The 26,511-nt window shown below is 36.8% G+C and overlaps 1 protein-coding gene across 1 annotated transcript in view; it reads left to right on the forward strand.

Annotated features, from left to right (window-relative positions):
• Window positions 1–13,003: 13,003 nt before the first annotated feature.
• The window catches only part of LOC149549125 (uncharacterized), an 83,028-nt gene continuing 69,520 nt past the window's right edge, over window positions 13,004–26,511 (forward strand). The window contains exons 1-2 of the mRNA XM_089794266.1: window positions 13,004–13,622; window positions 13,740–13,843. Of these exons, the coding sequence (XP_089650392.1) occupies window positions 13,004–13,622; window positions 13,740–13,843 (723 nt within the window). The remainder of the gene's footprint in view (window positions 13,623–13,739; window positions 13,844–26,511) is intronic.

Here is a 26,511-nt window from a genome sequence, read left to right on the forward strand (position 1 = left end):
AGTGATATAACACATACAATGACCATTTGTTGGTGACATCCCTTTTTTTCTCCAAAATTTGGGCATTAAAAAGAGTCAAGTTATAAAACCTAACAGGAGAACAAACTGATAACCAATAGTTTTTGGCAAATCTACTGGGGAGAATTCAAAATGAAAGAGCTCTAAAGAATTTTCTTTCATAATAAGTTTTCACTCTAATTCCTTAAATATTTTGAGTTGCAAGAAAGGTCTTGTGGAGGTGAGGTGTTTTCCATAAGAACTTAGTTTTACAGCCTCAACTTGCTAGAAAAGGATAAGCTAACTCAAAGTTGAAGACTGGTAAATTTCCCTTGATCACTAGGGTTAAGGTAAACACACCATTTTCTAAGTAGTTGATTTATACTAGATTCTAAATACACCAGGAGTGTCAAGGAAAGAGGAAGGATTGACCCAGTATACAAAGAACTCAAAAAGGCCAACTTTGTTATTCTAGAAGATATTTTCAGAAAGGGAAGAGTGCTTACATGGGAATTTGTAGCTAAGAAACTTCAAGAAACTCACTTTCCTACACTAGTTTTTACTAGAAAAAGGAGAAGTCTATATTCTTCTCCTCCTATTGCTAGAACTTCTATTCTCCCTATCTTTGATGCTTTGTTGTTAATTGGTGTAACACTCCTTGTTTCAGTCACTTTCCAAGAAAATCATATCATTGTACAAGTATTTATGGCAATCCCTTGGGGAAATACAATTTTCCTCTCAACCTTGCAACTAACAATGACTTTCCAAGAGCATCAAGAAAAAATTTCCCAAGATTCAATGGTGATGGCACAATCTTTACATAACAACATCTAAGTGCTTTTCATAAAGCTTGTAATGTGGTGAATCCTCAACATGAAGATGTGGTAGTAAGGATTTTTGTGGATACTCTTGTAGATAATGTTGTTAATTGGTTCCAAGATTAACTATAGGGTGTCAAATAGATTGGGATCACATGAAACAAAGATTTGAAGAATGGTATAAAAGTACAGAAGATGCACACAACTATTGTTGCTACAATTGGCACAAATGAAGAAAGAACAATTCATTTCTATGAGGGATTTTAATGCAAGGTTTAACAAAATCATCAAGATAATACCTATTTTAAGTGCACCAACAGAAGACAATAAATAGACCTTCTACATCAGCTCTATTCCTCCTAATCTAGGATATCAAATTAGGAGAGAAAATGTAGCAAATTTACAAGCTGCCCAAACACTAGTTGTGGAGATGGAAGATGATATGATAGCCTCTGGTATGTGGAAAAAAGAACTTTAATCTAGAACCATAGGCAATGTAGCTAGCACTTCAAATAATATAGATGACATCCTCCAAAAGTTTTCTATTTAGGTTATTTCATTGAAGAAATAGATCAATAGGCCTATTCATTATTTTCATCAACCTTATCAAGAAGGACCTAGACATCTAAATGGAGGTAAGACTTTGTAAATACCACCTGCTCAATAGAGGTTACCAGTTGAGGTTGCTCCAAAGAGATAAAATATGTGTGCTTTCCACCTAAGGGCAGATCATGATGGAGATACATGTGCTGACGTGATCAAATATAAGTAGATGGTAGACAACAAAGAATAAATAGTGGAATATCCTAAAAGTGAAGATGCTCATGCTCCTTGTGGTGACTCTATAAACTTTTTCTTGAAGTATGAACAAGATTTAGAGATAGGAGGTGACTATTTTACAACTCTAGATGGACCTTAGTTGACAGTCATGACTAGAATTCAAAAGAATAGGAGTTAATTCTCCAATTTAGTGCCTGTTAGAAATCATGCATCATCAAACAAAGTAGATAAAGATAGTAGCATGGTACCTTCAATTTTAGAAAAAGAGTACAAAGCTAAGTCACTTGATTCCTTTGATATAATAAAATAATGTGAAGAGGTGAGAATTCAGCTAGAGTACTTGAAGTCTAATCCCAATCAACTACAAAGGTTAGTTGAGAAATGTAATAATAAAGATGGAAAACATGTTAGTATTAATGCTAACATTGATCATCAAAACAAAGCTAGTACTAGTGGAACTCTTTTGGATGATGAAGATCTTGCACTACCTAAATTGTTTCAAGAAGAAGAATCCATTGTCTTGGCCACCTCTCCAAATCAAAAACCAAATCCTTTTTACATTTCCTTGTTTATCAATGGAAATAGGTTGATTAATTTAATCATAGACTCAAGGCTTTATGATAATGTAATGCCAACCTCTTTAGCTAAAGCTCTATTTCTACCCCTAACTAAAACTTTTGGTCATTATTACTCAATCGATGCAAAACAAGTACCCATGCTTGGACAAATAAAGGATGTTAAAGTTGCTCTAGTTGTCTATCCTTTTAAGAGGCTAAAATTGATGGAAATATTCAAGATAAGATAGGTTATTGAGAGGGGAGGGGTGAATCGGTAACTTCAAAACTTTAAACAATTCACCATTTTAACCACTCATCATTCATTTATCTAATCTACTGCATATATGAGAAATCAAACATCCATAACACATAAACACAGTAATTTGGTGACCCAAAAACCTTCCAAATAGAAAGTAAAATTGGGGTGGGGATGATACCTACAAAACTTTGTTACTGTAGTATGAAGTTGGTTGGTTAAGGCTTACATTGACCACTTCTGGTTGTATATGAGCAATGTTAGTATGCTAATAGAAACCAAATTTAAATAAAGCTTCTACAAACTAAACAAATTTCATAAACTTCAAGATAGACTAAGATGAGCTCTCAATTGATAATATGAGCCATTAGTGAGCTCTCTCAATGAGAATCTCTCTTGTTGAGTGGCTTTGTCTAAATAGATAGGATGTATGCTCAAGCTTATACTTCAAAAAGGGCTTCAAATAGAGTTGGAATTTGGGTGTGAGTGTATGGTTTTGATGTAAAATGGATTCTTAAAATGGCAAAGGGGAAGGATCCAATTTATAGGCAAGAGGCTTGAGGGATTGAGGGCTAAGATGCAAGGATGGGAAAAAGCTCATGGAGGGCTCAGATTGCATGAGAGGAGAGCACATGGATTGTGCTTCCTTACAGCCAATCAGGGAGTGACACATGTCATAGGGTGAGAGGATAGAGGAAAGGGGAAGGATGAGTCAACAAAGGAGGCTCAAGGGATAAAATCTTCATAAAGACCCTCATAATGGCTTGTAATAGCAATGAAAGGGCTTGGAAGATTCATTTATGGCCTAGTGGGCTTCATAAAGTTTTATGGTTGGGATATTTTGAGGGAGATGAGAGAAATTTTGACTTGGGCTTGATTAGGAAGTTTTTAAGCTTGCTTAGTATTGTGCAAATTATTAGAGGATGGATTAGGATGGTTTAGGATTAGCTTAGGGATAGGCAAGTGGATGGCATTTAATGAGGGTGGGTGAAGGAGGAGATATTTGTTAACTTTGGCTTGGGTTAGTAAGTCTTAACCCATGTTTAGGGAATGTGACAAGGTTAGGAGGGGATTAGGATTAGGTTTAAAGACATCTTATAGAAGAGTCTAGACTTTGGATGAGGATAAAGACTTTCTAGAATAGTCTAGAACTTCCTAGGATGAGGATGAAGACTTTCTAGAAGAGTCTAGAACTTCTTAGGATGAGGATAAATTAGATTTTTAGGAAATAAATAAAGTTTTATTTATTTCAAGGGTTTGGGTTGAGGAGATATTTATTAAAACTTTTTTAATAAATATGAGGATTAATATTTAATCTTAATTAAATATTTTGAGTTGGGATTAGGGGTAGGAAATGATGGGATTAGCCTTTAATCAAAATTAAAGAAGGATTAGAAGATTTTGGAAGAGGTTAGTGGTCTTAAGAAAATTGACCAAGTTTTGGGCAAAAAATAAATTTTTTATTTATTTTGAGTTTTTTGGTAAATTTATTAATTAAAAAATTAATAAATAAGGAAATAAAGTTTAAATAAGATTTAAACACTTTTGGGAGGGCTTCCTTAATTAAATATTTTTAATTAAGATAAAGGGATTTAATGGCATAAAAATTAATTAATTAATTAATTAATGATGATGTCATTAGGAATTTTTTCAAAAAATAAAAATATTTTATTTTCTAAAGGATTTAGGTGTCTGCACTGGTGATCTGCCCTAATAGGAGCACAAAGGACTGCTAGGTCCACCTTGTTAGAGGATTTAAAACATACACTAAAGTAAGCACTCTATTAGGAGATTTATACAAAGATTGTTAAGTCTACCCTGTTAAAGGATTTACAAAACTGATTCACCTGTTAGGATGAAACAGTGGATCTACTTACAAACTTGATTTGCTGATTAGATCCTTGATGTATAGATCACCTCTTGTTACTGATAAATCTTTACTGCTCCTTGTTGACCTTGTTGCTTACTCTACTCTTTTTTTGATTTGTATTTCCATTTCTTAAACATTACATGTTTCTCTTGATACTTTTTTTCATATGTCATATTTCTTGCAAATGATATAATACATTACATATATACCATTCCAATAATTACAATTGCAAGTTTTTCTATAACACAAGTGAACAAAATATTACTAAGTCAGCTAAACAATAAATAACTCGGGTTCACTGAATTGACTCGGTGACCTTCTGATACTTGGTGTCCATTGTATTACTTGGCATCGTCATGCTCTCGGTAGAAGTGAAGGCTCGGTCCATGCTAATCATGTGACGTAGTTCTAAACTTGGTAACCATTGGAGACTCGGTGGATATAGTATCACTTGGTAAAAATTGAATCCTTTGTTTACCTTGATTTCACTTAGTAAACATTGTGGTTGCATCACTCGGTAGGCACTGTGCTTTCATCACTCGGTAGGCACTACACTTCCATCACTTGGTAGACATTGTGCTTTCATCACTCAGTAGCTATACTTAGCTTGGTTAACACTAGAATGCTCGATGTGAACTACTTAAGTGATGAATGTACAAGGTTACCACTGAATGCTCGATATACATTGTAGACTGAGTGATGAGCTCGGTAGATATACTGATACAGATAAGTGTTGTCACTAATGGCAATAATAACTTAATGCCAACAATTTCCCCCTTTGGCATTAGTGACAAAAAACACTTATAAGCCAAAACATATGTACATAGCCTGACTAAAAGAATTTAGGTTTTACAAAATTGATCTTTGTAGAACTGCTACATATACAAATATACTTATGTACACATACAAACTTACTTTATTGTGTGCTAACTCCCCCTATCACTTATAGTGATGACTTTCCTCTGAATCTCTCCCCCTTTTTGACAATAATGCCAAAGGACTGTATATATACAATTTATATGGTTACACCAAAATGAGATAAAATTCTTGATGTAACTTAAGAATGGTTGCAAAACTACTATCCCAAGTCTGTTACAAAATTTGATAGGTGGAGAGGGCAATTTGAACTTCTACTAATAATTGGATCAAGTGATCAGCTACTGAGAAGTTCTGATCTTGGACCAATGTTTTGCAATGTACAAGATGTTTTTGCATTGTGTCCATGATAGGAAGGATCATGTTCTAGATGTCTATGAGTTGTGTTTGGATCCTAGCTTCCTCTCTCAATAATTCTTCCTAACCATCTGCCAAATATCTGATCTTGGTGTGATGGGAGGTTGTGGAGGAGGATTCCACCTTTAGCTTGGAGTCACTTGATTGCATATCAATTTCAATCTTGTTTAACTTATCCTTTATTTCTTTGGTGAAGCAAGAAACATCACAAAGTTTAGCAAAAAGTGATGCTGCATTATTAAAAGAATTTTAAAATTTCCTAAAAATGTTGACAATTCAACTTGCTTTATTGCTATCTTTTGAGAAATGTGCTCTAGCACCTTATTATCAAATGTCTCTTCAACTTTGTTAATAAGTTTTTCTTGTCCAAATGTATCCTCATTGAATTTTTGTACAACCTCTTCTAATTGAATTAAAATATGTTGAGTAGAATCTAATTCAACATCTATGGCATCTGTAATTATATTCTTGGCATTCTCAATTATTCTATATTCCTTATCCCTTTCAGACCTTAACTACTTCTGCGTAGCTTTCATCTCTATTAGTTGACTAGCTAACCTCATCTCTTCAATGGTAGCATTTTCATAGTCAATCTTGGGAATTGCTATCTCTGTGTCTAAGTCAATATCTTCTCCAATTTCCTTTCCAATGATCCAAAGTCTTAATGGATGCTTTTGTTTGACTTTTGGGATGACTAGTTTGACCTTAGGAATAGACATAACAGTGGAGATGGAAGGGCTAGCAGTAAAAATTGGGGTAGGACTTGAGGATTGAATGCCAATAGGAGTATTAACTGGATCAAAAATTGAAACACTTCCCAATAATGGTATCATACTCAGTAGAGTACCCATAGTAGAACTGATTGGAGTGGAAGTGGATATAGTTGATGCTAATGAAAAAAAAACTGCAGAACTTGTTGGAACTGATAAAAAAAAAAATTTGGAACTTACTGGTAAACTTGTTGTTGATGAAGGAGTTGAGGAGGCTAGCTCGGTAGTTGAAGAAGTGACAGACATCTCGGTAGATGAAGTGCTTGGCACCTCTGTTTTAGATACCCGAAGCTAGGAGGTGACCGGTGAAGATTGAGCAATTGATGTGCCAATTGTGCTCACAATCTCACTTGCAGAAGCTATCTCCATAGTGGATGTAACAATTTTTGATGGAGAGTGAGGAAGGGATGCAATCACTTTTGCTACTATTTTAATTGGATCATCTTCTTCCTCATTTTCTTCTTCCTCCTTGTCTTCTTCCCCTTTTTTTTCTATAAGTGCATGTAGCTCTTCTGGAGTAACTGTGACAGATGGAGTGCTATCAAAATCATCACCATCACTACTATCATCATCCTTGATCTCAACTAGATCTTCATTGGGCTTTTACAGATGATAGATGTTTTTCCACATGTTTTTTGCATCATTTACAACATGCTCAATGTCTCTAATTAAGATCAAGCATGTGTGAAATCTAATCATCATTTTACCTTCATGGTTCTTCATTGTTGCCTTTATTTATGCTCCAGTGAGACTCAATAAAAGATTCTTTAGGGATTGCTCATATATGTCTTTAACAATTTGGGTGGCTGACTCCCATCTCGGTTGCAATCTCTCCAACAGTTCTTTAGAGATTTGAGAGGCAAGCTGGTCTGGGGAGTATTTCCATTTACCCATCTTATTGAGTACTAGTTCCTCAATCTGCATTTTCTCATCACTAGTTCTTGTTTCAAATTTCAATGCCTTGAAATTTTTGATACCGGCTCCTTCTTCCAATTATTTAAGCCTTTCCTCAAATGTGAGTGGAGGCTTGACTAGTATAGGTTCCTGCTTGCCTTTTATGGTTCTTTTGGAGAACACTGCAATGGGCTTTTTCTTAGGTTTGGTAATAGTTACCTTACCTTTCTTCTTTGGTTGTTCCTCTTCAGATTCATGTTCTTCTTTTTCTTCTTCTCCTTCTTCTTCTTCATCCTCACCTTTTCCCTTGACAAGCATAAGAGGACTGGTAGCAATTTTCAATTTGGCTATCTTTCTCTTGCCTTTGCTTATGGTTTGGGGTAGCTTGATTTCAAGTTCAATTCTGGCCTTTGCCTCATCATATGTTCCAAAGATTGGTTGCCTAGGGTCTACTAGCTGATTCACCAATGCTTCAATAATATACCTGGCCTCATCAATATTTACCTCATAAGGAAGAGGTTTTACCCATACAACATAGGGTTTGACTGCTTGGATGTATACCTCATAATAGTCAACCATAAAACATACATCATCTTCGTAGTCTTCAACCAATTTTGGTGGAATCTGGAACCTACTATTCATTCTCTCCTTGAAATCTTCAAATTAATTGTCCATGATGCTATCAAAATTTTCACCCATTTCTGATACATACTCATTAATATAATAAAGAATGGGAATGTCTTTTCTCCATACAACTGTTTGCTTTGATGGAAAGAATTTTTGAACACAGAAAAATAAATAGATCAATAGAGAGCCAAATTTACAAGGATTATTCTTTGAAGTCCTTATACTATCCATATTTTTATTCAATTTTCTCAACAATAATTCTGATAGATAAAATTCAAGGTTTTTCTTTACAATTTTGAAGGCCAAATCCACAACCTCATAAGGTACACTGTTTAGTTGACTAGAGCTATAGATTTTGTAGGCAATGACATGAATGCCAAACCTTAGTTCAATATCTGATACAGTGCTAACCTTCAAACCTCTACCTTCCCACTCGGCTAGGGTTTGCTTTTGTAACTCCTCCCAACCTAGGGTTTTGGTGGTTTTTGCTTTGTTGAGCATAGGGAGACCCATTATTTTATTAGTCATCTTTTTTGTAATTAACATTGGCTGCTCTAACTATAGTTTCCCATTGTGCACCCGACTCAAAATATACCTAATCCATTTAGTTTGGAAGCTTCTACGCATATGCGAGATATGGTTAAAACCTTTGGTTTCAAGATGCTTGTATTTGGGTTTAAGAGAGCCATTGTCCATCTCTAGGTTTCCAATTTCTTGAATAGAAAATTTGAAATGAATACAAATATCATTGATAAGAAGTAACTTAGGTGGAATTTGCAATTGAGCTCCATTCAGGTCGATTGATTCTGCAATGGCTAGAACAATTTTGAAGTTGGGTGCTTTCCATTTTGTACCCTTTACCAACATTTTTGAACCACTTTTTGCCTTGGTGCCACTACTACTCCTAGATGCCATTGTTGCTCAGTAAGTGTAAGAAAATTCTGAACAATTTTTTTTCTTTAAAATTGCTTGAAATCACTTGGAGTTGTTTAGAATTTTCTTGAAATTTCTTAGCTCGAAAAATTGCAATGAAGAATAAAATCGAATTCTGCCATTTTGATGAATTTTTTTCCATAAACGCTTGGTACGAAGGTAGCTGAGATGATATAGTGTTTGATAAGCTATCATTCATTTTCTCGATAGAAGCTTGCAACTCAGTGATCAAACAAAACTTTTAGTTATTACCGAGCTAGCTCGGTAAGGTCTTCAATAGACTTTCCTCAGTAGATGCAACTTGGTGAAAGATATGCTTTCCTTTCATCTTTGTGTATCTGGAATATTGATTTGATCATTTTGCTTTCTTGCATTCGAAACTATTTTGGATATAGCTTGATGATACAATTCTAGATCCTTTATGAATCTAATTGGAAATGATGGAGTCACCCACTTCTCGAGTGACATTGCCATCACTTGAACTATCTTGCTTGGTAGATTTTGGAATCCACTATTGCCTCATTTTCTTTTGAATGTTTTCAGCTTTAGCTTTCTTTTCATCTTCAACTCTTCCTATATTCATGCAGTTTTTAACTATATGACCTAGTTTAGTGCATGTATAACATCTTAATGTTGTGTCTCATTTCCTCAAGTGATGCCTTAAGCAGTCCTTGCCAATGTGTCCATATTCTCCACAATAATGACATCTACACCAGGTATTGTAATCCCATCCAAAATTTGCTTTAACAAGTTGTCCAGCTGGATTGAATGATTTGGATCTACTTTGGAATGCCTTGTGACCATGCTTCTTGCATTTGTGACAATTGCCTTCAAATTTTTGTTTTTCCTTGCATTCATTAGCTTTATCACCATGCTAACTGCAATTGTAGCATTTACCATTGAATTTACCTTTTCCATTGCTCCAACACTTGTTTGATGTGTGACCTATTTTACCATAGTGATTGCAAGTAGGTCTTTGATTCCTTTGGGCACCTTTTTTGGAAGTTTCACCTTCTTCCTTGTAACCAAGTCCAACTTTGCCTTTTTGTCTATGAAGATTCTACTCACTTTGCTGATTTAATTGATTCATGTCTACTTGAGATTTCATCATTCTCTCATTGATTTGCTTTTCAATGATTAGGTCATTTTCCAAACTTTCATTGATTTGTCTTTCAGATCTCAAGTCATTTTTTAAGCTTTCATTGATTTGTCTTTCAGTGATCATATCATTCCTCGGGCTTTCATTTTTAGATCTCAAATTCATAATTTCTTTATTTGAATTATATAGTTGATTTATAAGATTTTCATGCTGGAGGGATTGATTATTTCTTGCCTCTAAGTCTTCATTTGCCTTGTCTCTTTGTTCCAAAACTTCACATAGCTTGATTGATTGGATGTCTTGTTCTCTTTTAAGCTTTCTTACTTCTTCCTGTAGAGAACCATTCTTTGCTAGGAGTTCCTTAATTGCCTCATTAGCTTCATTTGAACTGCTTGCTGGTAAAAGGTCTTCAATATTTTCTTCAACATACTGATGATCATTCATTTTTCTTGCAAGTTCCTTCCTTCTCTTCATGGATTGAGAAAGATGCTCCTTAGCTTCTTTGAGTTGAGCTGTGGCCATTTCCAGATCTAGCTTTTCATTTTCAAGAGCTTTGTCAAGTCTGATTGTCTCCATTTTCCTTGATCTTTGCTCAAGCTATCAAGCTTTGTCCTAAGAACCAAAATGTTCTGATACCAATTGATGGAAATATTCAAGATAAGATAGGTTACTGAGAGGGGAGGGGTGAATCAGTAACTTCAAAACTTTAAACAATTCACCATTTTAACCATTCATCATTCATTTATCTAATCTACTACATATATGAGAAATCAAACATCCATAACACATGAACACAGTGATTTGGTGACCCAAAAACCTTTCAAATAGAAAATAAAACTGGGGTGGGATGATACCCACAAAATTTCATTTCTGCAGTATGAAGTTCGTCGGTTAAGGCTTACATTGACCACTTCTGGTGATCTGCCATGTTAGGAGCACAAAGGACTGCTAGGTCCACCTTGTTAGAGGACTTACAAACATACAGTGAAGTATGCACTCTGTTAGGAGATTTATACAAAGACTATTAAGTCTACCCTGTTAAAGGATTTACAAAATTGATTCACTTGTTAGGATGAAATAGTGGATCTACTTACAAACTTGATTTTCTGATTAGATCCTTGATGTATAGATCACCTCTTGCGACTGATAAATCTTTACTACTCCTTGTTGACCTTGTTGCTTACTCTACTCTTTTGTTGATTCGTATTTCCATTTCTCAAACATTACATGTCTCTCTTGATACTTTTTTTCATATGTCATATTTCTTGCAAATGATATAATGCATTACATATATACCATTCCAATAATTACAATTACAAGGTTGGCTATAACACAAGTGAACAAAATATTACTAATTCAGCGAAACAGTAAATAACTCAGGTTCACTAAACTGACTCGGTGACCTTCTGATACTTGGGATCCCTTGCATTACTCGGCATCATCATGTACTCGGTAGAAGTGAAGGCTCGGTCCATACTAATCACTTAATGTAGTTCTAAACTCGGTAACCATTGGAGACTCCGTGGATATAGTATCACTCGGTAAAAATTGAATCCTTCATTTAGCTTGCTTTCACTCGGTAAACACTGCACTTACATCACTTGGTAGGCTCTGTGCTTTCATCATTCGGTAGACACTACGCTTTCATCATGGTAGACACTGTGTTAGAGTAAATAATTAATTATTAATTATTTATTCTATTACTTAAGCTTACTTAGGTTAATGCATATTTAGTATTTAATGCATGTAGTGGTTGTTGTTGACAACTCGGGAGTTTTCTCCTTTTTTAGCATATTCCACTTTTTGAGGATATGTGCTGAGTTGTCATTTTTGTCCTCTACCTCCTTCCAGCTTTTTCTACAAGCTTCCATGAGGCCTTTTAAACGGTCTCTCTCTCATTGTAAATTATTCCATTCACATAGCAATCTCATTTTCCTATTGTGAAATATTTCCTCTTGCATTGTTTGCTTCATGCTCTTGCTCTTTCGGTTTCTCTTCAGCAAGCTATTTGCATGTAGGTGATCTTGGCGACTGCGGAGTTGGATTTCATCAACTCCTACATGGTATCAGAGCCTCCCTACTGCTTCTTGTTTGAAGGATTTGTGAAGTCGTGATTCGAAGTCACAAACCCTAGTTTGTTTGTGCATTTTTTCTTCAAATCAGGGCTAGAGCGAATTTTTGGAGCACTTTTAGTCCAAACGGGCATCACCATTGGATCCGGAAGGCCGTTTGCAGTCAGGATTCATATAAAGCTTTTCATTTTTGGAGACAGGGCAATTTTGGCAATTTTTTGAGGATCCCGGGTTCGCTACCGTACGGATCGTACGGACGCAGCGCAGATTTTTTTTTTTTTAAAATTTATTTCAGGCACCGCCGCCGCGCCACCCGCAGCGGCCGCAGCAGGCAGCGCCGCCCGCGCTCTGCCGCGGCTCCTCCCGGCTCCGCCGCTGCCCGGCCTCCTCCTGTCCGCCGCCTGGGCGCAATAGCCTCCGCCACCGTAGACAGCGGCGCCGCCGGGTTTTCCTCCCGGGCACCACCGCCACCGGCGGTTTCCGCTGCTCCGCCGCCCTGCGGCCTCTCCAACCACCGACCGCCACGTGGCTGCTAACAGATGTGCTGACGTCATATTCCGGTGCGCTGATGTCACTTTCCCGGCATGTGACATCACCTTTCCGTGACGGTTTTTTTTTTGGCGACAGGTTTGTGACGGGCATATGGCCGTCAAATTTATGCCAGTGTCTATAATTTTCCAGCAAGTGTATTTTTTTGAGCAGCAGTCGGTTTTTTGGCTATAACTTGAGCATACAGAGGTCTTTTTCCGATCCGAAAGAAGCGTCGGAAAGCTGACTCAGAGATGGACACATTGGTGCTAGTTTCGCATGATTTTGAGTTCGTTTGAGCTCCCATTTTTGGTGTCAAAGTAGAGGATTTTTTTGCACAACAAATCCAGGTTCCTTTCCAATTTTTTTGCTCTCCTTAGTTGTTTTTTTGTGGTATTTGGGAGATATTTTTGTACGTTTGTGGGGGGGTGTCTTTCTTTTCTGTAATTTACTTCAGTTAAGACCCTTCTACTTTCGTCTTCTTCTTTCTCTCAATGGCGGATCCATCTATATCCCGTCTCACACCACACAACTACCACACATGGAAGGCACAAATGACTAGACTTCTAATGTCGAGAGGTCTATGGTCTTGTCTGGATGAGCATCAGCCTAATCTCCAACGACCTTATGAGATTCTACAGCACAGGAACAAGATGGATGAAGCCATGGGGCTTATTGCACTCAACATTTCAGACAGCTTGTTGTTTCACCTGGATGGTTTGACTACTCCACGGGCTTATTGGCTGAGATTTCAGGCTTTGTTTGGACAAGTGAATGAGTTCCGAGCACTTCAGTTGGATGCAGAATTAACTTCTTTGTCACCTAGTAACTTTCCCACCATTGAGGACTTTCTAGTAAAGTTCAAATCCCTACGTGCAGTTTTACAAGGATGTGGGAAGAACAAAACAGATAATGAGTGCATATTTTTGATACTCTCAAAGCTGAAGGGCCAATATCAGGTCTTTTCTTCTACTTTCTACTCCACCATGGATGCCCTTGGAGATCGTCATAGGATGCCTTCATTTGAGACATTTTGTGACAGGTTGACTAGGGAACAAGCAAAGATCCAGCAGGTGGATGGCTCTGGCTCTTCCAGCCAAGCATTGGTTGCTCAAAATTCTAAGGGAAAATCAAAGAAGAAAGGCACATCTGATCCTCCAGCTAATCCTCCAGCAAACCCTCCCAAGGGTAAAGATTCTTCAAAGTCAGGTGAGTCTACCTCCAAGATCAAGAAGAAATCTAGTGAGAACTGCAGCTTTTGTGGCAAAGATGGACATTCGGTTTCTCGGTGTTGGAAATGATTAGAGGCTTTAGAGGCAGCCATGAAGGAGCATAACATTTCAGCTCCTCACTCTTCATCTCCATCTGCAGGGAAAGGTCATGCTCTTACTGCACGAGCTACGCCTTCAGTGCCTTTATGGATTCTTGATTCTGGGGCTTCTCACCACTTAACAAACACTCCTAAGTTGCTTACTTCACTTGCTCCTTTGGCCACCACACATATTGCAGTTGGTAACTCTTCACAACTTTCAGTTTTGGGTTCTGGCACTATTGCTCTGGCCGGAGGTTCTCTACAGGATGTACTTTGTGTCCCTGATATTTTGATGAACCTTCTGTCTGTCTATCAGATTTGCCACTCTGGCTCTGGGAAGACAGTCGAGTTCTCACCACATGATGTGGTTATTCGGGACCTGCATGATCCAGAGATGATTGTGGCCACTGGGAGTGTTGACTCTGCATCATGTCTCTACAGATTTGATGGATTTGAGTCTTCTGATGACACAGGTTCATGTTTCATTACACATGCAGATTTAGTAAGCAGACTTTGGCATGAACGTTTTGGGCATGTCAATTACAGATATCTAAAACAGTTGAGCACACAGGCACTTGTTCTTGGGCTTCCCCAGATCTCCTGTCCAGATGGTGTTTGTCAGGGATGTGCACTTGGCAAGCAATATAGGGATTCTTTTCCACATGGACGAGCCACTCGTGCTTTAGCACCTTTGGAGCTGATTCATAGTGATCTCATGTCATTTCCTACTCCTTCTTTTTCAGGTGCTAGATACGTGCTTACATTCATTGATGACTTCTCCAGACGCACATGGGTGTACTTTCTCAAGTACAAGTCTGATGCCTTTGATTCATTTCGTGTGTTCAAGGCATTTGTAGAGAAGCAGTCTGGGCTTTCTATTCGGCGCATACACACAGATAATGGGGGGGAGTATGTGAACCAGGCTTTTAGAGATTTCTGCTCTGAGCATGGTCTTCAGCATCAGCTTTCAGTACCCTACACTCCTCAGCAGAATGGTGTGGCCGAGAGAAAGAACCGAACCCTTCGGGAGATGGCCAATTGTATGATCCAGTCTAGGTCCATGGATTCATGTTTTTGGGCAGAGGCAGTCAATTGTGCCAACTACATTCAAAATCGGATGCCTCACAAGGCACTTCGCCATATGACTCCTGAGGAGGCCTGGTCCCGTGTCAAGCCTGATGTGTCATCATTTAGAGTTTTTGGGAGTACAGCATATGCCTTTGTACCTGCTACTCAGAGGAAAGCAATGGAACCAAAAAGCCAACCATTGATTTTTGTTGGCTACTGTGAGGATGTTAAGGCTTACAGGTTATTTGATCCTGATTCCAGAGAGGTCCTTTTTCGCCGGGATGTCCAGTTTGATGAGAGCCCACCTGCAGTTCATTCCTCACTTCCAGCGCCTCCTCCAGCTCCCACTACTCCCCCTTCATCTCCACCTTGTTTCACAGATGATGAGGATGATGATCATGGTGATCCTGATATCCCTCCACCACAGGATCCTTCCCAGATGCCTAAATGGGCTCGAGCTACTGTTGATGCTGCAGGATCTCTAGCTGGTGACCCATCCACATCCCGTCGCACTCGTTCTCACACTGCAGGCTCTAGTCTTCTGAGTCATGCTGTTAGTACTGATCCTCAGACTTTTGCGGAAGCAACAGGACATTCAGAATGGGACAGTGCAATGGAGGAGGAATATTCTTCTTTAATGAAGAACCACACATGGGATCTTTGTTCTCTTCCCAAGGGGAGAAAGCTAGTGCATTGTAAGTGGATTTATCGCACTAAGTACGCTGCTGATGGTTCCATTGATAAGCATAAGGCTCGTCTTGTTGCGAAGGGTTTTTCACAAGTCAAGGGTGTTGATTATTCTGAGACATTTGCTCCTGTCGCCAAGATGAATTCTATTCGCCTTGTCTTATCCCTCGCAGCTTCACAGGGATGGTCACTTTATCAGATGGATGTGAAGAGTGCCTTCCTGCACGGTGATATCACAGAGGAGATTTACATGGAGCAACCTCCAGGTTTTGTGCAGGATTCCACCTTGGTTTGCAGGCTTCGACGTTCTTTGTATGGTCTCAAACAAGCCCCTAGGGCTTGGTATGAGAAGATAGACTCATATTTACTATCTACAGGCTTCACCCGCTGCCACTCTGATCCCACGGTGTACATTCAGCGTCTTGGTGATAAGATACTAATTCTTGTTTTGTATGTTGATGATCTTATCCTTACAGGTAGTTCGTCATCCATGCTCCAGAATGTTAAGTATGCACTAATGGACCAGTTTGAGATGACTGATCTTGGTTTGTTGCACTATTTTCTTGGTCTTCAGATTCATCAGTCTCCTACTGGCATTTTTGTGTATCAGCAGAAGTATGCTCTTGACATACTTCGTCGCTTTCACATGCTAGATTGTAAGGCTGCTCCTACACCATTTTAGTCAGGTGTCACTTTGTCTACCTCCTGCTCTTCACCTACAGTGGATGCTACTTTGTATCGGCAGTTGGTTGGCAGCCTTTTGTACCTGACACACACCCGCCCTGATCTATCTTTTGCGGTTGGCCTAGTCTCTCGGTTTTCTCAGGACCCTCATGAGAGTCATTGGCAAGCTGCCAAGCGTATTCTACACTACATTCAGGGCACCCTTATGTATGGCATTCACTATAGTACGGGGACACCACACATTGTTGGCTACACTGACTCAGATTGGGCCGGTGATGTTGATGATCGAAAGTCCACTTCTGGTTTTGTGTTTTCTCTTGGCACCAGTCCCATCACATGGTCATGCAAGAAGCAACATGCTCATGCACTTTCATCTACAGAGGCTGAGTACAGGGCCGCAGTTCTTGCTAGTCAGGAGGCTTTATGGCTTCGTCAGTTGATGACTGAATTTGGATTTCCTCCTGATCGCCCTAGTATTTTGTGGTGCGATAATCAGAGTGCCATTCACATTTCTCGCAACCCGGTGGAACATCAGCGTACCAAGCACATTGAGTTGCATATGCATTTCATCTGTCATTTAATTCAGAATGGTGTTATTGCATTGGAGTACATTCCTACTACCGGTCAGGTTGCAGACCTCTTCACTAAGCCTTTTGCATCGCCCCGCTTTCTTCAGCTACGGTCAATGCTTGGGGTTACGGAAGTTGTCCTTGGGGGGATTGGTTGAGGCCTTCCTTCCTTCACTTCATGTTTTTTTTTAGCATGTTGTTTTTACCTCTTTTTTGGGGGAGGGTTTTTCCCATGTGGTTTTCTCTCTTTCCTCGCTTACAGAGGTTGCATTCTTCTTGCATTGTACATGGGTACCTAACATGGCCTCGATGCCGGGACCCATTTTGCATTTCATCTTAGTTTTGTGAGCTTAAGGCATTTCCCTAAGTTGCACTTAAGGGGGGGTGTTAGAGTAAATAATTAATTATTAATTATTTATTCTATTACTTAAGCTTACTTAGGTTAATGCATATTTAGTATTTAATGCATGTAGTGGTTGTTGTTGACAACTCGGGAGTTTTCTCCTTTTTTAGCATATTCCACTTTTTGAGGATATGTGCTGAGTTGTCATTTTTGTCCTCTACCTCCTTCCAGCTTGTTCTACAAGCTTCCATGAGGCCTTTTAAACGGTCTCTCTCTCATTGTAAATTATTCCATTCACATAGCAATCTCATTTTCCTATTGTGAAATATTTCCTCTTGCATTGTTTGCTTCATGCTCTTGCTCTTTCAGTTTCTCTTCAGCAAGCTATTTGCATGTAGGTGATCTTGGCGACTGCGGAGTTGGATTTCATCAACTCCTACACACTGTACTTTCATCACTCGGTAGCTATACTCAACTTCATTAACACTAGAATGCTCAATGTGAACTACTTAAGTGATGAATGTACAAGGTTACCACTGAATGCTCGGTATACATTGTAGACTGAGTGATGAGCTTGATAGATATACTGATATAGATAAGTGTTTTCACTAATGGCAATAATAACTTAATACCAACAAAAACTCACCATCCTAGTGGTAGAAATCCCTACAAGTTATGGAATGCTCCTAAGTAAAAAATTTGCAAGGACATGGGGGGAGAGATAATATTAGACTAGTCCTATGCTACCATCCAAGTTGGAGACAAAAAGGTGAAACTAGAACTGTAAGAAAAGGAAAAGTTCACTATTCTAAAATTAGACGATCCTAGGTCTCAAATTCTATATCAAGAAATAAATTTTGGTAAATATATGTTATTTTTTGATTCCCCTGATATTCAAAAAGAATTAGAGAAAACTAATGTTGAATAGTTGTGGACTTTAGAATTTGATGGTAGTTGTGCCAATGTTGGTTCAGGTGCAGGAGTGGTTTTGATAACACCTAGTGGAGAAAAAACTTGTTTGGAATATAAGTTAGATTTCAAGAATACCAACAATATTGTAGAGTATGAGGCCCTTCGCCTTGGCATAACTGCAAAGAAATAAAAAGGAGTCAAGATACTCAAACCTCAAGGAGATGTAGAATTGGTGGTAAAGCAAGTGAAGAACCAATATGTAGTAAAGAACCAAATATTGAAAAACTACTATAATAAGATGTGGGCTGACATTGAAAGTTTGGATGCTTTCTCAGTTATAGTAGTACCAAGGGAATTCAATTCAAGAGATGATTCTTTGGCAATCTGTGCATCTATGATCCTACTTCATCCTGACTTCAAAGATCAAATCTATAAAGTAGAAGTTCTATTTAGGTCCAATGTTCCTGATAATGAAGATTCTTGGCAAGCGTTTTGTGATGACAAATACATACAATAATTTATTGAAGGGGCAAAACCTGTTGAAGGCCTATATTTTGAAGGAAGAACTAATTCAAGTGCTAAACCATTGACAAATGGAAAAAAGAAACTAGAGCTAGATGTGATCCAATTGAAAGGTAACAAGATCCCATCTCATCTTATTTCTTTGGAAAATATTTTTGATAGACATGATGCATAAAATAATAGAAAAAGAGATATGAAAGGAAAATCCTATGGTTAGTTTGATGGAATAAATATAGGGACATAAATTAGTCCAAAAATGATAAACATAGGGGAAGTGTTGCACACAAAAGGAGAGGGTAGAAATTAAGAAATTACTCATTGAATATCAATATTTTTTTATTGGAGCTACGAAGATCTAAAAAAATTCATGGATATGAAATTCAAACACAGAATTCCCCTTAAGCTAGGAGCAACACCATTCAGACATAAACAAAGAACCTACAACCCTATTCTTTAAGTAGATTGATAAAATGTCGAAGCTTGGGACCATATATCCTATTCATCACTCTAATTGGGTAGCTAATATTGTTCTTGTGAGGAAGAAAAATAGAGAGATAAGGATTTGTGTGGATTTTAGAAATCTAAATCAAGCTTCTCTCAAAGATATCTTTGCACTCCCCAACATTGATCACCTCTTGCAAATTGTTGCAGGGTTAGAGATGATGTCTATGTTAGATGGCTTTTTGGGGTATAATTAGATTCAAGTAGATATGGTAGATCAATTCAACATAGCATTCACCACACCATGGGGAAATTTTACATATAACAAGATGCCTATTGGTTTGATTAATACAGGTGCAAAATTTCAATATATAATGAATTTGGCTTTTGTTGATTTGAAGGATAAAATCATTGTTGTATATCTACATGATTTGATAGTCTTCTCTAAGAAAAATGGAGATCACATCTAGGACTTAGAAAGAATGTTGCAAAGGTGTAGAGATGATGGTGTCGCATTGAATCCCAAAAAATTAGTACTTTGTGTGATAGAAGGTAAATTTATTGGTCACATTGTCTCTCAAGAAGGCATGAAGATTGATCCAAATAGAGTTAAAGTCATTCAGCAATTAATTGTCATTGAGAAAAACTAGAGTAAATTCTTTCTTTAGCCAAGTAAATTTCTTGAGAAGTTTTGTGCCTGATTTCACTAAGATAGTTAGGTGTATAGTAGATATGATGAAGGGTAATAAAGCTTTCAAATGGAATGATATTGGAAAAAGTGATTTTGAAGACATCAAAGGTTCTATTGCCAAAGCCCATGTCCTTATTCATCTAGACTATACTAAGGACTTAATCATATATTGTTATGCATCACAGCATACCATGTCATCCATATTGATGTAGGAAAACAATGAAGGAATACAAGTCCCAATCACTTTCATGAGTATTACATTGAAGAATCAAGAAATGAGATACTCACAAATGAAGAAACATGCATATGTAGTGCTAAAAGCTTTCAAGAATTTTAGATTTTATATTTTTCATTCTTAATCAGTGATACATGTGCCAGATCTTGCAGTGAAGAGCATTTGAGATAATGAGATAATAATAGAGTAGAGTGGATAGAAAAGGTCCAAGAGTATGGCATAGAGATTATGCCAACCAAAATTGTGAGAGGAAATTCACTTTGTAGATCTTTGGTAAAAGATCAACAAATTGAAGAGGAAGATACTCCAAAAGTTCTTATGGTAAGTCTTCAAGATCCTTGATTTTCAAATATTGCATACTTTCTTACCTATGGTGAGTGTCTTGATGGATTAAGTGCTAAGAAAAGGAGAGATCTAAAAACAAAGGCCTTAAAGTATGTAATTCATGGTGATGTTTTGTATAACAGAGTTATTGATGGTACATTCCTAAGATGTGTTGATAAGGAATAGAGAGAGAGACTCTTGAAGTCTTTTCATAATGAAGCATGTGGAGTACACTTTTCTTCTACTATTAGTGCACTCAAAATCTTAAGGCAATGCTACTATTGGCTTTGTATGTTTAAGGATATATACGTGGGTTTCCAATTGTGAGAAATGTAAGATGTTTACTAGTAAACCTCAGCTAGTTGCATTGCTTCTTAGGCCAATGGTGATTGAAGCTCCTTTTCATCAATAGGGTTTGGATTTTATAGGCCCAATCAATCCTCCTTCTAGACAAGGACATTCTTATATCCTAACTACCATAGATTATTTTAGTAAATGGGTGGAGGCCAAACCTATGAAGAAGATTTCATTAGAGGTGGTATGTGAGTTTCTCAAAGAACATGTGTCCCTCAAATTTGGAGTTCCAATGAAATTGATAATGGAAAATGCATCTTATTTTTATTCCTCAAAAATTTTTGATTTTTCTTATGATAATGGTATCTAAGTTGGTCATTCCTCTAATTATTTCCCTCAAGGAAATGAGTAGGCTGAATCTAGCAATAAGAATTTGATTAATATCCTAAAGAAATTAGTCTTAGATAATCAGAAAAGTTGGCACAAGAAGATACATGATACTTTATGGGTAGATAGGACTACACCTAAAAGGGCCATTGGCATCTCACCTTTTGAGTTATTTTATGGGGTTGAACCTAAATTTCCATTGCCCTTGGAGCTTGCTACATGTAAGTTGGAGACTGTAATTGAAGATGACACATTCAGAGATGGATTGGAAAAGAGAATTTTATATCTCACCAAACTGCAGGAGGAAATAGAAGAAATGGTTGAAAAATTTACTAAACACCAAGGTGTTGGACTAATAGTCAATGTTCCCCTTTAGGATTTGTGTCATGGTTTAACTACCTCCTATGTTCTATAAGTCTAGTGGTTGTGACAGGTCGATATTTTGGTGCAATGATAACTCTAGCTTCTAACAAATGGTATCAGAGCTTGGTCATAGGTTCGAGTCTCCTTAGGTAACATTGAGGGGAGGTGGGGGAGTGGGGGTGGGGGGTGTTTGGACTAACAAACAATTTTCCCCTTTAGGATTCGTGCCATAGCTTAACCACATCTTTTTTCAATAAGTCTATTGGTTGTATCAGGGCTTAATAGGTCGATCTTTTGGTACAATGACAATTCTAGCTTCTAACACAAGGAAGAATCAAGAAATTATTTGATAAAAGGGCAAGCTCATGAATATTCGTGGAAGATGATTTGGTCCTACTATTGCATAAGAGGCATTAACCAAGAAGGATGCACTCCAAGTTTCAATCTTTGTGGAAAGGACCATTCCAAAACATGCAAGTGAACTAGAACAACTCCTTCAAGTTGGCATATCTCACTGGAGAATCCTTGCCATGTTTTTGTAATGGGAAATATTTGAAGTTGTAGAAAATGCAAAACTAAATTAGGTAACCTCTACATAGTAGCTACTTAGGTAAGTTTTTCTTTCATGTAGTTTTCTTTAGCTTAGTTGCTCACTTTCTTAATTAAGTTGTTGTTGTTTTCCTAGATTAGTTTTTTCTTTTTTTTTTCCAAGTCGTCACCTCATTTTGCAAAACCAGAGATTGCTAAGTTCTTGCCTAGGTACTAAAGTGCCTAGTTCTCTAGTTAGACCCAGTTTTTGCCATGATTTCAATTCCCCTATATTTTTCAAAGTTCCAGGATTAGGAATGTGTCAATGTGATGTCATGTCTATGTCTAGATTACCCTTAAGGTACTTATCCTCTCATTTATCCCCTTTTTTATGCACCTAGATTGGAATTCAAAATAAATTTAATTTATTCATTCATATTAGCTAATTAGGAAAGGGAGGATAATTTTATGCATTTCCTAGATGAGAGGGAAGTTGTTCTAAAACCCTAATTCTTTGATCAACTATTCACTATGAAGACATGATGCATTCAAAAATAAGATCACACTTATATTTAGAGTGAAAGGTAGCAAAGAACATCAAGATCAAGGCTAGAGGATATGATGCAGATCATGGAAATATGTTAGAAGGAAGAGAATTTGGATCTAATGCAGAGGAAGAGCTTGAATATCTAGCAATGTTGAACACCCTAGTCAAAGGAGGCAAGAATGAAGATGGAAACCAAATCAATTAGGTATAGAGTATATTAGAGTCTCCACATCATAGATTGAAAGGTCAATAGAAAATGAATGAATTCCATGTACATGAACTATGGTCATATTACATGTCCCAGCATAAAGAAACATCTATCACCATAAGTCATAGCAACCATCGCCAAGCACAAGATATGAAACATTGTTATAGTGATGAGTAATGAGGAATGGATGATCGATGAAGTTATCTTTGTAGGTCATAGTGATCAAGCTTATCACAAAGCATGGGAGACAAAGCTTGGTTATAGTGATAAGTAGTGAGTTTTTCTCATCGCCATAATCTTTAGTGATTATTGGTTGTCAAATGAGCAAAAATTAGTTATATTGATGGACTATGAAGTTATTGGCATAGGCTAAAGTGATGATCTTATCGGAGGTTGAATTAAGTAGTAAGACATTGTGGCAATGACTAATGTTTAGAACGTTGTCAAGTCAAGTATGGTATCACTATAGCATATAGCGATTGGGTTAATCATTGTGTGGAGAAGGTTCAATTTCAATATGGTGATGATCGATAAAAGAAAGTATATCATTGTAGCTTATGGCTATCATCAAAAACTAGAAAGTTGTGTATTTAGCTGAGGTAATGACCAATGAAGTTACAAAAAATAATTATGGTGATGGGTAAAGGAAGCCAAATATAAAGTTTTTCATTGTATGCTATAGTGAAATGAATCATCAAAGATTAGTGAAATGACATTTTGTTACATTGAAAGTTGATAAGAAATATTACATTGCCATAGGTCATAGTGATGCAAAGGTTGAGTTCATTGTACATCAAATAGACTTTATCATTATATCTTATAGCGATGATCCCATCAGATACTGGAATGAGTAAGTTAGATGTTGTGGTGATGAGCAATACAAATGAGACATCACTATGTGTTATAGAAATCACAAAGAATGTCATAAAGGGAAAGGTAAAGAGGATTTATGGGTTTTAATCATGATCATTGATTGAAGATCAATGGCTAGAAGTTAAACTTTTTGTGATTGTTGAGATACGAATTACATAGATTTGGCACCAACAATGGAATAGGAAGGGAATGAGTATTTTCATAGGGTATCTAAACCTACATGAAGATCAATGGTTTTTAGGTGTTCTCAAGGATGCCATGGGATCATATTTATCAGAAAGATGCCATGCCTCCATACCATGTTACAAATTGGATGTTTTCATGTTTTATTCATAATTTCTTTCTATTATGTGATTGTTGCACTGCCAAAACTAAGGAAAGACAAAAAACTATAAATTTAATTTCTTCTAATAATGAAAAGGTTGGAAAACTTGATAGTGGTTAAATGGTAATTCCATTTATTTGATTTTTCTTTCACACTTGTTGTTCCAATCATATGTTAGATTAGGTTTGCATCGAGGGCTAAAAGGCAATTGTATTTGGTACTGTGATTTTCTCTTAGATTCCATTCGATTATGGTTATTACAGCATAGGTAATTCCATTTATCTTCCATGTGTAGTTCTTTTTTTTGTTCCTTCCTATTGTATCTACACCATTAGAATTGGTAATCATGATTGCTTAAGTGGTGATATGTTGTAGTTATAACCTAGATAGAAGTGTTGCAAGATAATTCATGACAAACATTCCATTGGGGGTTGTGAGTTATCCAAATCCATTTTTCCTAAGTTATTTGTGTCTACAAGAAATTTGGTTAGCCTTTACTGCTCTCATGTTAAGATTTTATTTTATCATAAACCTTTGATCTAATAAAGATATATTTATAGCACATCATTGCAAGTCCTAAAGGGAGTTGTACCTTGTAATTCAAAGGGCAGTGATATAACATATACACTAACCCATTTGTTGGTGACATCCTTTTGTTCCTGCAAACATTGGGCATTAAAAAGAGTCAGGATATAAAACCTAATAGGAGAACAAACTATTAACCAACACAATTACAAATAGAAATTAAAAAAATTAAAAATATGATTAAAATCACTTTCCAAGTTTCACATACTTTGATGCTTCATGGATGTCCTATGATATGATTGAAAATTCGGTCAACTTTTTTAGGATGTTGAATTCTACTTCATTAGGAATTTGAACATTTGTTATGTTATAGTAGATGACCTTTAACTTTGCCAAACTTCCATATTTGGAAGATTTACTTGAAGGAAATGCTACACCCAATAGTGCATTTAGATTTGCCAATGGTTTGATGCAATTCAAAATTAAATCTTCGTTAATTAGCTTAACTAATTTTTTATTTTTTCCATTTGACTCAAACAACTTATTCTTGTAGGTTTTGAAAGTTTAGTTTGCCTTCTATACCTCTTGCACCATTTGTGACAATTGGTTTTCACTTTGTTTCTTTATTTCCTTGGCTTTCTCTTCTCGTTGTTTTTTTTTTTCCCTCTCATTGTCCAATTCCTTATTTATGTTACTGATTGTGTGGCCACTAGACTCCAACTTTTTGAAAATATCTACTATAGATGCTCTTTCATCCTCAAGTTTTTAATTTTGTTCTTGTAATTTATCCCTAAGTTATTTGAATTTTACATCTACATCCATATTAACATGATTTAGAGTATCATTGAGTTTCTTATTGCTCTCTTCCAATTTTTCCTTCAACATCTTGAGTTTTTCTTCTCTCTCTACATTTATATCACATATATTTTTATTGCTTTCTTCCAATTCTTCCTTCAAAATTTTCATTTCTGCCTCCATATTTTTTGGTTGAGGTTGTGTATTTTCTTCTTGAGAGGAATCACTTGTAATCCTTTTCTCTATTTCTTTGCACGTACTATATGTTTCCTTCTCCTTTACCTTTACATTTTCTAGGTCTACTTTTAACTTTTTAATTACCTTCTCCAACCCTTTTTCACTCTCTCCATCTTGAATAGTGAACTGTAGACCACAAAGTTGGCCTTTTTTTGCCACACTAACTTTGTCTACATTTTTGACTTTAGAGAAATCCACAGATATTGTGCTAACATGAAAATCTAAGGGATTTATCTCTCTCTCTAGTGGATTATTAGCTAGCTTTGGGGGAGAAGCAATCATAAACTCTATCATTTCTTTATTTGTGTTATATGTTGGAAATATCCTACTTGATGTAGGTTCTTGAGAATGATCCACCTCAAGTACATCCTTCTTGAATGACTTATTATTTTTTCTATTCATTTTTTTGGTTTCTTGAAAATTTATTAAAATTTTATTGAATTAAAATTTTTGGTCTATTGATACAATACGATGTTTGAAAGGAGAAAGAGCACTTGCAACATTGTATGTTCTCCACCAGTGCCTAAGGTTGTAATAATTGCATTTTGAGGATTACCAATGGCATCACCCCATCCTAATTCTTCCTCACTACCACTAACAAGTGGAGTTTGTGGATTGTTCTGAAGGTTTTTTCTTGAGGAAGTTTTGGCTAGCATTTTATTAGTATGAGTATTTGAAACCTTTTGCTTCTTTGCATAGTGACCTTCAACTATAGTATTCTGGTCATATTTAAGTTGCATCATACTTTTTAAAGATGAAACAACATGGAAGTTTAGAATTCCACCATGTATGATAATGGCATGGATTCACCTTTTTTTGAGGAACTTGATGGGTCATCTGAATTGTCTCCAATGATTGGTTTATGACCATATTTCAGTGGCTTTGGTATTGGGATTGGGTACCAATTTCCTTGACCTATTATGCTTAGCCTACCATCACTTGGATAAACCATTTTTTCTATCATCTTTTCCCCTATTCCATGATTTTCTCTTATCTAATTATTAATTATATTGTCCTTTTGAATCAAATATACTACAACTAGTAGTAGTTAGAGTAGTGGATTGAGTGGAATGAGTGGTAGTGCCTATGGTGGTGGATAAAGGATCCTTACAAACCTCATACTCATTGTCTTCATCATCTACATCATGTTTTTCCACTACTACATATAGATGCTCTTTATCCCATAATTTTCTAAATGTTTCATCAT

The sequence above is a fragment of the Cupressus sempervirens genome, chromosome 7, assembly GCF_028749045.1.
Source record: "Cupressus sempervirens isolate cs-2001-9-10 chromosome 7, ASM2874904v1, whole genome shotgun sequence".
NCBI lineage: Eukaryota > Viridiplantae > Streptophyta > Pinopsida > Cupressales > Cupressaceae > Cupressus > Cupressus sempervirens.